A 15,263-nucleotide genomic window follows, 5' to 3' on the forward strand; every position below is an offset into this window, starting at 1 on the left:
CGCTGCTTCCGGCGGGAGCCGGAAGACGCTGTCTGTGGACGGAATTCGGGACTGACTGACTGACGACTGGCCGCCTGCCCCGGACGGGAAGGTGAGCTCTCTTGTGGGCCAGACCACACCCTCTCGGCTAGGAGGTCCCCGAGAGGGAGGGAGCCGGTACCGGCTCCTCGGGGGCTCAGACCGAGCTCGCCCTCGGAGAGGACAGGGAAACCGCTCCCCTTGGGCACCCCTCCCGGATCTGGCGGGCCCGGGAGCGGCCGGTCTGAAGCCCCATGGCTTCGGCCCTTCCCCTCACAGGTTTTGGGGTCGATGTTTCGTCTCATTTGCCAGCTTTTGGGGGCGAGGGCATGGGAATAAGACCGTCTTGAGAAAGCCAGAGTCTGCGAGTCCCTGGGGCGGGGGCTCCCGGACGGCACCCGCAGCCGGGGCCTGCCCGCGGACCTTGGGGCCTTACGCTAAGCCCGTTGTAGTGGGGGAAAGAGGATGCCAAGGGGACTCTGCCCTGGATATTTCATCCCGGAGCTACCATCTTCTTTCATACGTCAACTCAGTTTCTAGGTCTAGAAGAAGGAAGGCTGCCGACTCCGAGGAGGGGCTGGGCCGCCGGCTTCTTCTCCTCCTGTCATTCCAAGGCGGGGGTGTGGGCCGTGAGTGTTTACAGCCTCTGCATTTCGCAGGTTGAATTTATCCTCTGAAGTTTCTTGAGAGAAAAGAATCCAATTAGTGTGTTAAAGTTTATCCCACTTGTGCACGAGACTCGGGAATGCATTTAGGCACCATTTGGAAGTTAAATATTATTACCTTGGGACTTAAGAATTTGTACTTGTTCCTCACTTGGGCGCACGGGTCAACCTAGCGTGTTTGCAAAGCGAATAAAAGAAACATTCTGAAATAAAGTCAGGGGCATTTTGCTGTTAGGGAGTGAGAAATTCCACTTTGTTTATCTTAGTGTGGGGCAGAGTAAAGTCAACTAGCAGAGGATTTTTTAGTTTTTTAGGTTTTGCATCTAAGTAGATGTCCAATTTTTGGCAAGTTACTTAATCGCTAGCTTTTTGCTTTTTTTCCTCTGCAAATTAATGGGTTTACTTATTTATTCAGCAAATATTTCCTGAATGCTTAGTTTGTGGAAAGCATCATGCTAGGTTAATGGGAGAAAGATTAAAAAATTCAGCGAACCTTAACCAGTGAGAAAATATGCATGTACACAACTAACACCCAAGGCAGGATGAAACAATTGCTATAGAGAGGTTAAACAGTGTGTTGTGAGAACACCAAGGGAAGGACAGATTTGTTCTGATTAGAGGGAAAGGATCAGAGAGTCTTCTTGGAGGATGGCATTTGAGTTGGATTTTAAAAGCTAGAGAGAAGTTCAAAAGATCAGAACTGGGTTGGGGGTGTTTATTACTGGTTGAAGAACTATTTCAAGCAAAGACCTTGAGCACTGAAACAGATTGGTGTGTTCATTTAATAGGTTTACTCCAGGGTAGGCTGGAGTAAAGGGTTCATTGAGGAATATAGTGGATGCTGCAACTAGAGCAGTATTTGAGGACATATTGTAAAATATTTGAAATGCTGTGCATAGGGATTTGACTATTATTCTGAGGCGCTGAATTTTGAGTAAGGGGAGTGACATAAGCATTTCTGTGTTTTAAAAAGATAACTCGAGTGGCTGCGTACAAGATGGATTGGAAAGGGGAATTTTAAGGGCAGGGCAACCAGTTAGAAGTCTATTTTAGTAGTGTAGTTGAAAGATAATAAGACACCTAAACAGGGCATTACAGTGGGAATAAATTTTGGGGAATCAGAACCACCGGGATTATTTAAATATGGAGGATGAGAGAGATTGTTAAAGACCTAGAATTTGCAGCTGAGTGGTTGGAAGATTGGGCGATAATTGAAATGGATAATACAGGAAGAAGAACAAGGTTGGTGGGGGAGATGATAATCTGGATTTTGAACATTGTTAGGTTTGACATGGATATCCATGCGGAGATAACGGGCAAGCAGTTAGAAATGCAAGTTTGGAGTTCAGAAGAGAGGTCAGGAATAGAGACAGAAATTTGGGTGTCATTCGCAGTGTTGTTCATTCATTATACAAATATTTATTCAGTGCTTACTAAGTGTTTACAGGGAACCTTGTATGGAAGCCCTTTAAGCTCATAGTAAAGACAACCTTAGAGCTTCACAGTATCAGAAATGACTCTTGGAGACCTAATTTCCTTATGAATTACATATAGTACTTTGCCAGGCACTGTGCTAGGTGCTGGGAGATAATAGTAGTGAATAAGACAGACTGGTTCTTGCCCTTGTTTATGAAGCTTACAATTTAAAAGTAGCCAGACAAAAAATGAATACTATATAAAAGCAAATAAAAGAATTGAAAATTGTGGTAAGTGCTATAATGGAGACAGTAGAGAGAGAAAATAAAGGTGGTGTTGGGGGTGGGGTTTGGGGAACCTTCTTTGGATAAGGTGATCAGGGAAAGCCTTTCTAAATGAGTTGATAGTTAATCAGAGCCTTGAAGAATGAAAAAGAGCTAACCAACGGAAGAGAGAGGTGAAGGCATTCCTAGGTAGGGGAAATGACGTGCAAATCCGGAGCATGAGAAAGAGCTTAATGTGTTCAAGGAACTAAGGGAGATTCGTTTGGCTGAAGCTTGGAGAGAAACTAAGGGAGAGCGACTCTGGAATGTGGTTGGAGTGGCAGGAATGGGTCATGTGGGTTCTTTTAGGGAAAGATAAAGAGTTTGTGTTTTGTTTAGATGCATTGGGAAGCCAAGTGAAGAGTTGTGGGCATGGGGGTGATATAATAGGAGTCACAGTTTAAGATGATAGTTACTGCTGTGAAGAGAATAGAATGGAGGGAAGCAGGAGTAGAAGAAGGGAGACCAGTTAGGAAGCCATAACTGCTATTATCTCTCAGAAGCTCTGCCTGCTTCCTCGAACACTTTACTCTCTTTGCTTCCAAGATACAAGTTCCTTATTTTACTCCTACTTCATTGGCCATTCCTCTAGTCTCCTTTGATAACTCCTATACCCCTCCTCCACTCAACCTCTAAATATTAATGTTCCCCAGGAGAGTATTCAGGCCCCCTTCTCTTGCAACACTCTCTTGCTACAGTACTTTAGGGCAAGAGTTGATGGTGGCCTGGAGTAGGGTGATGGCAGTGAGATAGATGGTGGATTTGCAGTCTCTTCTGGTGATAGAATCAATGGGACTTGCAGCTGGATTGGATATGGGGAGCAAAGAAAAAAAGTAATAAAAATGAATCCTAAATGGGGTGAATGGTGGTCCTATCTTGAGTGAAGGATTGTGGTAAAAGAGGCTGGCAGGGAATGATGGGAAACAGGCTTGAGAGAGAATTCATTTTGGACCTGTTAAATTTGAGATATCAAGTTAAAACGTACGGTAGAAATGCCAAGCAATTGTATATACAAGCCTACAGCTCAGAGGAGATATCTGGGCTCCAGATAAAAATTTTGGAGACCCATCTCATTTCAAGCCATGAGTTCACACTAGGTAGAGAGTGTAGCAAGAGAAGGGGGCCTGAATACTCTCCTGGGGAACATTAATATTTAGAGGCTGAGTGGAGGAGGGGTATAGGAGTTATCAAAGGAGACTAGAGGAATGGCCAATGAAGTAGGAGTAAAATAAGGAACTTGTATCTTGGAAGCAAAGAGAGTAAAGTGTTTGAGGAAGGAGGCAGAGCTTCTGAGAGATAATAGCAGTTATGGCTCTTTGGTTGCAAGTGACCAATTTACTTCAGGAGAAGAGGAAATTATAACAAGGATGTGGGCAACTCAGGATCAAAGGAAATGCTGTAGGCCCTGACTTTATAAAGGACAAGAATTAAGCAGCCCCCAGGGAGGCTGCTAACTGCATTACTGGAATGAATGGGCTGTTGCAGCAGTTTCCAGCCCTTAGTTACTTATTTTAGAATTCAGGTTCTAAGGAAAAGAGTCTGATTTGTTCAACATGGGTCAAGTGTCCAGTATTTGGCTAGATTAGAAAAGAACACCTTAATCTACAGTCCCACCAAGAATGTATCCAATGGGTGAGAGGTAGATCCCCAAACAAAATGTGGATCCTGTCACCCAAGCAGAGGAAACGAATGTGGGATAATCAAAAACGATAGTTGTCCATTGCAAAGGTCAAGTAAGATGAGGACAGCAAAGTGTTCATTGGATTTGGCAACGTGAAGATCATTGGTAAGCTTATTAAGAGAGGTTTTGGTAAAGTGTTGGGGTTGGATAGTGATTGGAGATGAGAAAGTGGAGACAATTCTCATGATAAATTTGACTCTGAAGGATTGCAGAGAAGTGGGGAGGTGACTGGAATAAAAATCAGAGCTGTGGGAATAGAGCACCCCAGAAGATCCTGAGAAAAGAAGAGAGAAGGCCCAGGATGAATCCTGCAGTTTCTAAGATTCATTCTGGCTTCACATTCTATATTCCAAATTTCTTTCATCAGTGCCTGTTACCACTTTATTATTAGAATTTAATCAGCTCCCATAATATGCTACATATGATATCAAAAGTTACCTGGTTTTTTTGTTCCTAGCACTACCATTTTATACCAAAATTTAAACTGCTCTTTTTTTATTTTAATTTTTGGTCTTCATAGTCCACTACCATTAGTAGAATTTTGGTTTTTGTTTTTTAAGCATTACTGACTTGTTCTGGTCTATATCTGTGGTCAGCCACAGGTAGAGATGGAGGAAGCTGAGAAGCAGATTGGCCCATGGTCAGAGAGACTAGTCCTCTTGCTTGAAATCATGTACTTTATTTTAACCGTTGTGAATGGTGACCAGTTGAGGGGAGCACATTATTTCTCAATTTCTTCCCTCTTTTATCGCCCCCCCCAACTTCTTTCCAAAACAGAGTCAATGTTGAGGCATTTTCTACCTCCCTCAAGTAAGCAGTACTGATATTTTAGGCTTTGTTTTCTAGGGTGGAATCACTTTGCTTTTTAGAGGTTGACACAATGATATTCTGTTTCATGAGGCAGAGAAGTAAAAAGCCCATGGACATTGAGGGTATTATGCAAAGTGAAATAAGTCAGAGGGAGAAGGTCAAATACTGTATGATTTCCCTCATTAAGTAGTAGATAACAACAACAAACAAACACATAGAGACAGAGATTGGATTGGTGGTTACCAGAGGGGAAGGGGGGAGGGAGGAGGGCGAAAGGGATAATTCGGCACAAGTATGTGGTGATGGGTTGTAATTAGTATTTGGCTGGTGAACATGATGTAATCTATGCAGAAATAGAAGTATAATGATGTACACCTGAAATTTATACAATGTTATAAACCAATGTTACTGCAATAAACAAAAAAATAAATAAATAAATTTCATATTAAAAAAAAAAAAGCCCATGATCATCTTTCCCTTTGAGAGACATTCCCTTCTGTATGGCAGACAGGGCTGAGGCAAGAGACCTACATCAGCTCTGTTCCTCTGTTGCTTGCTTAGTTTACATTGGATTGGTTTTTCCTTCCAGTATTTCCCCATGTAGCCTGCATTGGTTTTAGGCCATCTCTACCCTAGGGTAAAGGTATTACCAATAATTCCTGTCTAGTAGGTGGGAGTTCTGCATTGGGATTTAAGACCAAAGACTGGTTGATTATAAGCATTACTTTGCCTTTCTTTGTTGGTCATTGCCTATCGTGTAGTATTTTCCTCTGCAGACCTCACAGGGAGGGCTTGAGGATTCAAGTAATCTCAATTTCACGAAGACTTTCTATCGATGATTGCTGAATGTTTGTAATATATATTTATAGCAGGTGTGTATCTATAGCTTTACATTGTATGGCTAATTCTGTGTTTAATATATATATTTTGAACATTTGAAGGTGCTTTCTAGTGTTTTTCAATCTGTGGGACATAACCTGTTAGTAGCTTATAAGATCAGTTTAGTGGCTCTTATCATTTAAAAAAATAAATTCAGAGTGCATGAAATTAGTATAGGTTAGTATTGTTTCATGAAAATGTTAGTCATGTATGTCTCTGTGTTTTTCATTCTTTGGGTTATGATGGAAAACGTATTTTACTGTGAGTTGTAGTCAAGAGAGTTTGAAAACCACTGCTCTATAAGAAATTTGGATGCAGTAATAAAAGGCAGAGTTCTTAACCGTTTGTAGTATGAAAAGGCATTTGATAGATTTACTTGTTTCTTAAGCACGTATGTAGAACTTTGTTTCTGAAGAATTTGATACTCTTTTTTTATTGACATGTATGTCTAAAGAATCCTAGGGAAATCTGATTTCATTTCTGTATTTCAGATGAGTTTCCTAGGGCAAAGAAGATGAGTAGCATGTCCAACTTTCAATCAACAGGTCAGAGGCAGAATTTAGATTTCTATTTGAGAGACCTTGGATTTTTTTTTTTTTTTTAACATATCTCAATTTCTTTCTTTAACTTGTTCAGCTACTTAGTGTTAATGCATAGTTTACTGGATGATACTGAGTGTACTGTAGAAAAAGAATGCAGCTTATCAAACTTCAGTTCCCAGGATTTGTTTATTTGGCTAAAAACAGAAGGAGAGTTATTCTCAAGATGGTCCTGATCACAGAGATCGCTATTGTCCTTTGCCATTGTTATGAGTTCTCTCATTACTTATTCCCAGTACTTTTCAGGGCTTCTTGTGTTCTTTGCTTTGGTTTATTTCAAAAATTTTATTGCCTGCATTCTTTTTAACCTCTAGGCTGACTATGGGATAACATATTCAATAATAGCAGTGGCAGGGTCAGTGGATTTCTAAAAAATATAATATATGCTGAACCAAGATTGTTTTCTTTAAGCAGTCTGATATGTTTTGATGGCCATAGGGAACCATGTACGCAGTAAAATTTAGGTTATCAGGATTATGTCAGTTGTTGCCATGGATATATCTTTATGAGTAAGTATACAGATGTAAACAACATCATAAAATAAGAAAATTCAAATTAACATTCATATTATGTGGTAGAGATATCGTTTTGCTAAAATGAAGTAATGAGCTTAATAGTAGAAAGATTTAGCCTTGGATTCGATAATATAGTTCATCTGTTTCTGTATTTTAACTTTAGTGATACTAATACAGAGAGTATCATACATGGTAGTATTTATAATGTCAAGACATTATTAAGCAGTTTATGACAATCAGATCTATATTTAACCGAAACTGAGAAGTCCTTGAATGCCAATTTTAATGAGGTATTGTTTGATAATGTTGTAGACTTAGAGTTGCCTTTTTCAATTGAATATAAAATCTGCATTGCAAGTGAAAAGGTAACACAGAATGGGAGAAGGTTTGTGGAAATCATATATCTGATAAGGGACTTATATCTAGAATATAAAAGAACTCTTAAAACACAATAATGAAGACAAATAACTCAGTTTAAAAATGGGCCAATGAAAGAATAAAATACCTAGGAGTAAATCTTACCAAGGAGGTGAAGGACCTATACAATGAGAACTACAAGACATTATTGAAAGAAATCCATGATGACATAAAGAAATGGAAAGATATCCCATGCACGTGGATTGGAAGAATAAACATAGTTAAAATGTCTATATTACCTAAAGCAATCTACAGATTCAATGCAATCCCAATCAGAATCCCAATGACATTCTTCACAGAAATAGAAAAAAGAATACTAAAATTTATATGGGGCAACAAAAGACCCCGAATAGCTAAAGAAATCCTAAGAAAAAAGAACAAAGCAGGAGGCATCACAATCCCTGACTTCAAAACATACTACAAAGCAATAGTAATCAAAACAGCATAGGCCCCGTGGCTTAGTGGTTAAGTGAGTGCGCTCCACTGCTGGCGACCCGGGTTCGGATCCCGGGCTCGCACCGACGCGCTGCTTCTCTGGCCATGCTGAGGCCGCGTCCCACATACAGCAACTAGAAGGATGTGCAGCTATGACACGCAACTATCTACTGGGCTTTGGGGGGAAAAAATAAATAAATAAATAAAAAATCTTTAAAAAAAAAACAGCATGGTACTCGTACAAAAACAGACACACAGATCAATGGAACAAAATTGAAAGCCCAGAAATAAAACCACACATATACGGACAGCTAATTTTTGACATAGGTGCTAAGAACATGTAATGGAGAAAGGAAAGTCTCTTCAATAAATGGTGTTGGGAAAACTGGACAGCCACATGCAAAAGAATGAAAGTGGACCATGTGCTATCGCCATTCACAAAAATTAACTCAAAATGGATCAAAGACCTGAAGGTGAGACCTGAAACTATAAAACTCATAGAAGAAAATATAGGCAACACACTATTTGACATTGGTTTTAAAGGAATCTTTTTGGATGACATGCCTACCCAGACTAGGGAAACTAAAGAAAAAATAAACAAGTGGAACTTTATCAGATTAAAGAGCTTTTATAAGACTAATGAAACCAGAATCAAGATGAACAGACAACCAACCAGCTGGGAGAGAATATTTGCAAAACATACATCTGACAAGGGGTTGATCTCCATAATATATAAAGAACTCACACAACTGAACAACAAAAAAGCAAACAACCCGATCAAAAAATGGGCAGAGGAAATGAAGAGACACTTCTCCAAGGAAGATATACAGATGGCCAATAGGCACATGAAAAGATGCTCAACATCACTAATCATCAGGGAAATGCAAATCAAAACAACCCTAAGATACCACCTCACACCCGTTAGAATGGCTATAATCACCAAGACAAACAACAACAAATGTTGGAGAGGATGTGGAGAAACAGGAACCCTCATACACAGTTGGTGGGAATGCAAATTGGTGCAGCCTCTATGGAAAACGGTATGGAGATTCCTCAAAGAATTAAAAATAGAGATGCCCTATGATCCAGCCATCCCACTGCTGGGAATCTATCCAACGCACCTGAAATCAACAATCCAGAGAGGCTTATGCACCCCTATGTTCATTGCAGCATTATTCACCATAGCCAAGAAGTGGAAGCAACCTAAGTGTCCCTCAACTGACGATTGGATTAGGAAAATGTGGTATATATATACAATGGAATACTACTCAGCCATAAAAAAGACAAAATCGTCCCATTTGCAACAACATGGGTGGGCCTGGAGCGTATTATGTTAAGTGAAATAAGCCAGAAAGAGAAAGACAAACACTGCATGATCTCACTCATATGTGGAATATAAACCAACACATGGACAGAGAACACTGGACTGTGGTTACCAGGGGCAGTGGGGGTGGGGGGTGGGCACAAGGGGTGAAGGGAGTCATATATATGGTGATGGACAAAGAAAAATGTACAACCCAAAAATTTCACAATGTTAGAAACCATTAAAACATCAATAAAAAAAAAAAATGGGCCAATGATCTGAATATGCATTTCTCCAAAACAGATGTACAAATGCCCAATAAGTACAGGAAAAGATGCTCAACATTACCTGATGCAACTCAAAACCACAATGAGTTACCACTTCACACCCATTAGGATGGTTGTAATAAAAAAAAAGGCAGGTAGGGCCGGCCCGGTGGCGCAAGCGGTTAGGTGGCGCAAGCGGTTAAGTGCGCGTGCTCTGCTGCGGCGTCCCGGGGTTCGCCGGTTGGGATCCCTGGCGCACACCAATGCACCACTTGTCAAGCCATGCTGTGTCAGTGTCCCATATAAAGTGGAGGAAGATGGGCATGGATGTTAGCCCAGGGCCAGTCTTCCTCAGCAAAAAAGAGGAGGATTGGTGGTAGATGTTAGCTCAGGGCCGATCTTCCTCACACACACACAAAAAAGGCAGATAATGACAACTGTGATAATGACAACTGTTGGTGAGGATGTGGAGAAATTGGATCCCTCATACACTACTGGTGGGATTGTAAAATGGCGCAGCCACTTTGGAAAACAGCCTGGTAATTCCTCAAGAGGTTAAACATAGAGTTACCGTATGACCTAGCAGTTTCACTCCTAGATGTATAACCAAAAGAATGAAAACATATGTCCACATAAAACTAGCACATGAATATTCATAGCAGCATTATGCATAATAACCAAATTGTGGAAACAACCCAAATGTCCATCAACTGATAAATTGATAAATAAAATGTCCATACAGTAGAATATTATTTGGCAATAAAAATAAATAAAGTACTGATACTTGCTACAACAAGGATGAACCTTGGAAACATTATGCTAAGTGAAAGCAGCCAAGCACAAAAGATCACATATATAATTCCATTTTTATGAAATGTCTAGAATAAGTAAATCCATACAGACACAAAGTAGATTAGTAGTTGCGTAGGCCTGGTCAGGGAAGGGTTTGGGAGGAAATGGAGAGTGACTACTAATGGGTACAGGGTTTCTTTTTTGGGGTGATTAAAATGTTGTAAAATTGATTGTGGTTATGGTTGTACAACTCTGTAAATATATGAAAAACAATTTAATTGTACTCTTTAAATGAGTGAATTGTATGGTATGTGAATTATACCTTAGTGAAGTTGTTATTTAAAAAAAGATTTGCACTGGAGTTTTTAAAATCTGTTAAATGGGTAACTAGAATTGGGAATGGAAACAAATTTAACTGCATATTTGCCATCACACTTCCAGGTAATGTACATGGCAAGTTGCTGTGTTAAAGATGAGATCCACACAGTACACTTGATAACAGTGCTGAGCGCTCCAATACAGATTCTTTTGAGGTCAGCCTGAGTATTCTGCTGTATTTGGCTATTTTCTCTTTTGTTCATACAGCACACATACAAACTACAAACTTGGGCACCAAAATTGTATGGCGATACTCAGTTATATTATGGGTACCCATTTGTTCCAGAAAATGCTTGTGTTAATTTTTTATGATAATTTTTTATGATTATCATTGAAATGAAAACATTAAAATAAAAAGATGTCATAGATAACCATAGACTCTTGGGAAATGGTGATCTAGAGGTGACTCTTAAACTATAAGAAAGGTGGCAGCTCCCTTCTCTAAGTTAAGTAATTATTACAACTTTGCAAAATTGTGTAAGATCTGGTATATTTGATTTTTCCCTTGTTCAATGCACATATTCATATGCTTCATTGTTTTCATTTTTCATCAGGTAAGGATATCAGAAAGCTATCCCTGGAGCCAGTGCCATTAGTTTCTAAAAACCCTAACATATAAAGGACAGTAAATAGTTGTTTAGTTTTTTAGAGATTTTACAATCCTGGAATCTCAGAGTTGGAGGAACCTTAAGGATAACCTAAACAAACATTTGGTAATTTCTTGGCTTCTTGAGATGAGCTGGAATTGAGGAAAAGGAATTCTTAAACCTTGGTGATTCAAGATCAAACCTAGAGAGATATAATCACTATTCATGCCAGCTGTTCATGCCAGACTGCTCTGTGGGTGAGAGTCCTGGCTCTGCAGCTTAATAACTTGGGCAAGTGATGTACTGAGCCTTGGTTTCTTCCTCTGTAAAAAGAGGGATGGATAAACCACACTGAGCTATTACAGTGCTTGAATAAGAAAAATGTATGTGAAAGGAAAAGTCAGGGATTTAGGATACTTTTTTTCATGTGGGAAACCTAAAATAAAAGGAGCACTTTCATTTACTTCTTGTAAATTATTTTTTTATGATGAGAAATGAGGATTTCTGGCAGCTAGCAAGCGGGAGAGGGAGGAACCAACAGGACAATAAACGTTTATTCAGGTACTTCTAAATGCCCTTTTTGTAGAGTAAATCAGTCTGTCTGTCTTATTCTAACTTTCCACTCTACCTTGGTATCAATTGAAAACTCCTATCTTGGGTACATGTTACACTGTATGATTACTTTGTATGTAATAGTGCTTCCAATTTTAGCAACAATTGTACAAAATAAAGTGGACTCTCTTGCTGAAATCCTGGGAAAAAAATTAAGCTATAAGAAAGTAGGAATTTAAATTATGTGGGGAAAACAGCTGCATAAGGGTTCTGAGAGTACTACTTTGGGGAAATACTGTTTAAATTTTGGCTGACTGTTCTGTATTTTAGAAAAATTGGGAAATTGAGAAAAGAAAAAAAAAGTCACACCAGCTTATCACCCAATATAGCATAGCTATGTGAATTTCCTGTTACTTTTTCCCATGCATATCTTAACTAGTTTTAATATTAACAAATTTATAATCTTGTATTTTGTTTTTGTAATTTAACATGTTATTAGCATTTTTCTTTGCTGTTGCCTTGTTTTCGTAACCATAATTTTAAGTGACAACACCATTTAATCAACCATTCCCTAATTGTTGGATATATGTGTGTATTTATATGTTGCTTGCATTTGTTTATTATCATAGATGATAAGGTGAAATTCTTTGGGCATATTGTTTTTCCCATATTTAAGACATTTTCTTAGAATAGATTATTAAAAGTAAAAGTTCTGTATGAAAGTGTAACTTTTTATTGGTTTTGATGCCTATTTAGCTTGTTCTATTTTAAAATAAGTATTTTGGGCTGAATTCTTTATTTGCTTGCTTGTGATTTTCAGATATATAAAGAAGTGCCTTTTTTTATTTAGCTACATTTTTCCTCTGCTCTTAATTCTCTTTCTCTCTTTTTCCTATTTTAGGCTAAATTGATTGCCTACCCAGCACAGCATCTTACAGGAAAACCATAGCATTTCCTAGAGGAATATAAGCATAACAGGAAGGTGTCATTGACTCTGAATTAAATTTTTAACCTGTCCCCTGAACAGCTACAGGATTTGGAAGCTGAATCAATGTTATCAGATGAGTTAGAATCCAAACCAGAGGTGAGCCCAGCCAGCGTGTTTCCTTTATTTTGTTGGGCTGTAGTCCAGAGTTTGTCCTTAGTTCAAGGGTCAGCAAACTTTTTCTGTAATGGGCTGGATAGTAAAATTTTAGGCTTTGTGGGCCATGTGGTTTTGGTTGTAACTACTACTTTATTATTTTTCTGTTAGTAAATATGTTCTCAAAGATTTAAAAATTCTATTTTTACCTTTTATTAATTTTATATTTGTTATTTAAGGAAGTGTAAAATTATTATACATCTAGGTAATGACATAATGACAAAATTGTATTATATATATATGGCATATATATGTATATGTGTATACATATGTAAATATTTGCTACCACGAACCATTCTTGTAATAACCTTGTATATATCTGGAAGTATTTTCTTTCTAAATATGATTAGAGGATTTAAGCATTTTTATTTATTTTTCTCATTTTATTTTTAGTACATCTGTGTTGCATAGATTAAGTTTGAAGACTGATACTGCTCCAAACTAGTCATGTCCTTAGACAAGTTATTTAATGTCTTCAACTTGATTCCTTATTTTAAAAATACATGTTCAGTCTTACTGAGTTGCAGTGAGGATTAAAAGGGACAATACACAGAAAAGTGCTTTGTAAAATGTAATCAGTGCAATGCAGTGGAATTTTTTTGTAGCTGTTATTTAAAAATTTAATTATTTTTATCGTTTCTCTGTTTGGTGGATGGTTACAGAGGTTAACTTAATTGTGTAATTCAGCCTTTCTCTAAAACAGAGGACTTAATAAAAATAGCTTTAAATATTATTTTGTAGTTAATCTAGTTTTTCTGTGAATATGGCTGAGACTAGTGAACAACCAAGACTTAATTACGTCATCAGCTTTTGGTAAATTCAGAGATTTAGATCCATCTCTAACAACCTGTATTTTTCAATGTTGTCTCTCCGCCACCCCCCAGCTCCTGGTACAGTTTGTTCAGAATACGTCCATCCCATTGGGACAGGGGCTGGTAGAATCAGAAGCCAAAGACATTACTTGCTTGTCGCTCCTTCCAGTGACTGAGGCCTCAGAATGCAGTCGGCTAATGTTACCAGGTAAAAATTAAAATCACCACAAATAAGATAAACATGTCCTAAGAGCTTAGTCTACACTGTGGTACTGGTGGAATGGGATCACTGACTTTATAACTGAAGTGGTGGAAACTGTAGAAATTAGGAATCATGGAGAAAAAGCAACTTGGGAGTCATAAATGCGTTGGTAGTTTAAGTCTTAGTAATGGATATGATCACCCTTAGAATGTGAGAGTGAGAAGAAAAGAAGGCCAAGGCAGAACTCTGTGGAACGCCTTATTCAAGGTACAGGGTAAGGCAGGAGAGCCTGTGAGGAGGGAAGAAGGAAAGGCTAGAGTACTCTAGTAGGAGGAATATCGGCAGAGTGCAGGCATGGAACCCAAGGGAATAGTCAATGTGTCACATGCTCTGAAGAGACCCAGTGAGATAGGGTCAACAAGGCCTTTGTTGACCTTGGCAGGACCTGTTCTAGGAGATGGGATGTAAAGCCAGGCTGCAGTGGGTTGAGGTATCAATGCAAGGTAACTATTGTTGAGGAAGTAACTATACTTTGTAAAGGCTCTCCTGCTGTGGGAAGGAAAAAGAGAAGAACGGAAGGTAGGTGGAAGAATTTTTTTTTAAGATCTGAAATATTTAAGGGTGGTTTTATGCTAAGAGGAAAGAGCCAATTAGAGAAGCTGCAGATGGAAAAAGTGGGTAATTGATGAGGAGGCTCTAGGAGAGGTAGGAAGAAGTAGAATGCTGAGCAAGGGTATTGAAATTAGCTTTGGATGGGAAGAGGGAGAGTCTATCACTTGACTATTAGTGAGAACATTATTTTGGATGCAATGAATTCTTTGTTTTCTGATTCTTGATTTGAAATTTGGAAGATTAATGTTAAATAAGGGGAGGGTCAGTATTAACCTGTTGGTGACAACATATTTGTTTCTTATAGAGTTTTCTGGTTACTATCTTCTAATGTTCTTTTTTCTTTGATTTTTGAAGTGACTTTAAAATCTTTTTCAATGTTTAAAAATTCAAGAAGGGCAGATATATTCAACCAACTAACGTTGATTTAAGGTTTCCCCATCTAGCTCCTAGCTTTTCCACGTCTTCCGTCTCTCAACTCCTATTTTTCTGTTAGTATGTTAGGAGTCTTTCCAAATACTTACGGATTTTCAATAAGTGAAAATTTCCGGTTGTTAATAAATTTTCATCTTCATTAGGCTTTTTTCCCCCTGAATTTTCTCTCTCAATATTAATTTATTGAATAAATATTTTAACAGTAACAAAGGAAATTAAAACAGGAACAGAAACATCCATCTTCTTTTCTACGTTACCTTTTAGATGTAATTTTGATTTAAAATATTTTAGATGACCAGTTATAGATAAGAGTAAATGAAAACCCATGTACTCACCTCCCAGCTCATGAAACATAATATTACAAACACAAATGTATCTACACATACCTCCCTAACCTCATGTCCCTCCCTTCTAAATAGATGTGTATC

The 15,263-nt window shown here is 38.4% G+C and overlaps 1 protein-coding gene across 6 annotated transcripts in view; it reads left to right on the forward strand.

Annotated features, from left to right (window-relative positions):
- The window catches only part of ZNF410 (zinc finger protein 410), a 38,551-nt gene continuing 23,288 nt past the window's right edge, over positions 1–15,263 (forward strand). For 5 of the 6 annotated variants that reach the window (XM_058567322.1, XM_058567325.1, XM_058567327.1 and 2 more), the window contains exons 1-3: positions 1–91; positions 12,538–12,720; positions 13,662–13,797. In XM_058567322.1, coding sequence (XP_058423305.1) covers positions 12,688–12,720; positions 13,662–13,797 — 169 coding nt within the window. In that variant the 5' untranslated portion in view covers positions 1–91; positions 12,538–12,687. Of the gene's footprint in view, positions 92–11,485; positions 11,646–12,537; positions 12,721–13,661; positions 13,798–15,263 lie in introns of those variants that run through there. The other variant, XM_058567323.1, reaches the window with a different exon arrangement.

Source organism: Diceros bicornis, chromosome 24, assembly GCF_020826845.1.
Source record: "Diceros bicornis minor isolate mBicDic1 chromosome 24, mDicBic1.mat.cur, whole genome shotgun sequence".
In the NCBI taxonomy this organism is placed as follows: domain Eukaryota; kingdom Metazoa; phylum Chordata; class Mammalia; order Perissodactyla; family Rhinocerotidae; genus Diceros; species Diceros bicornis.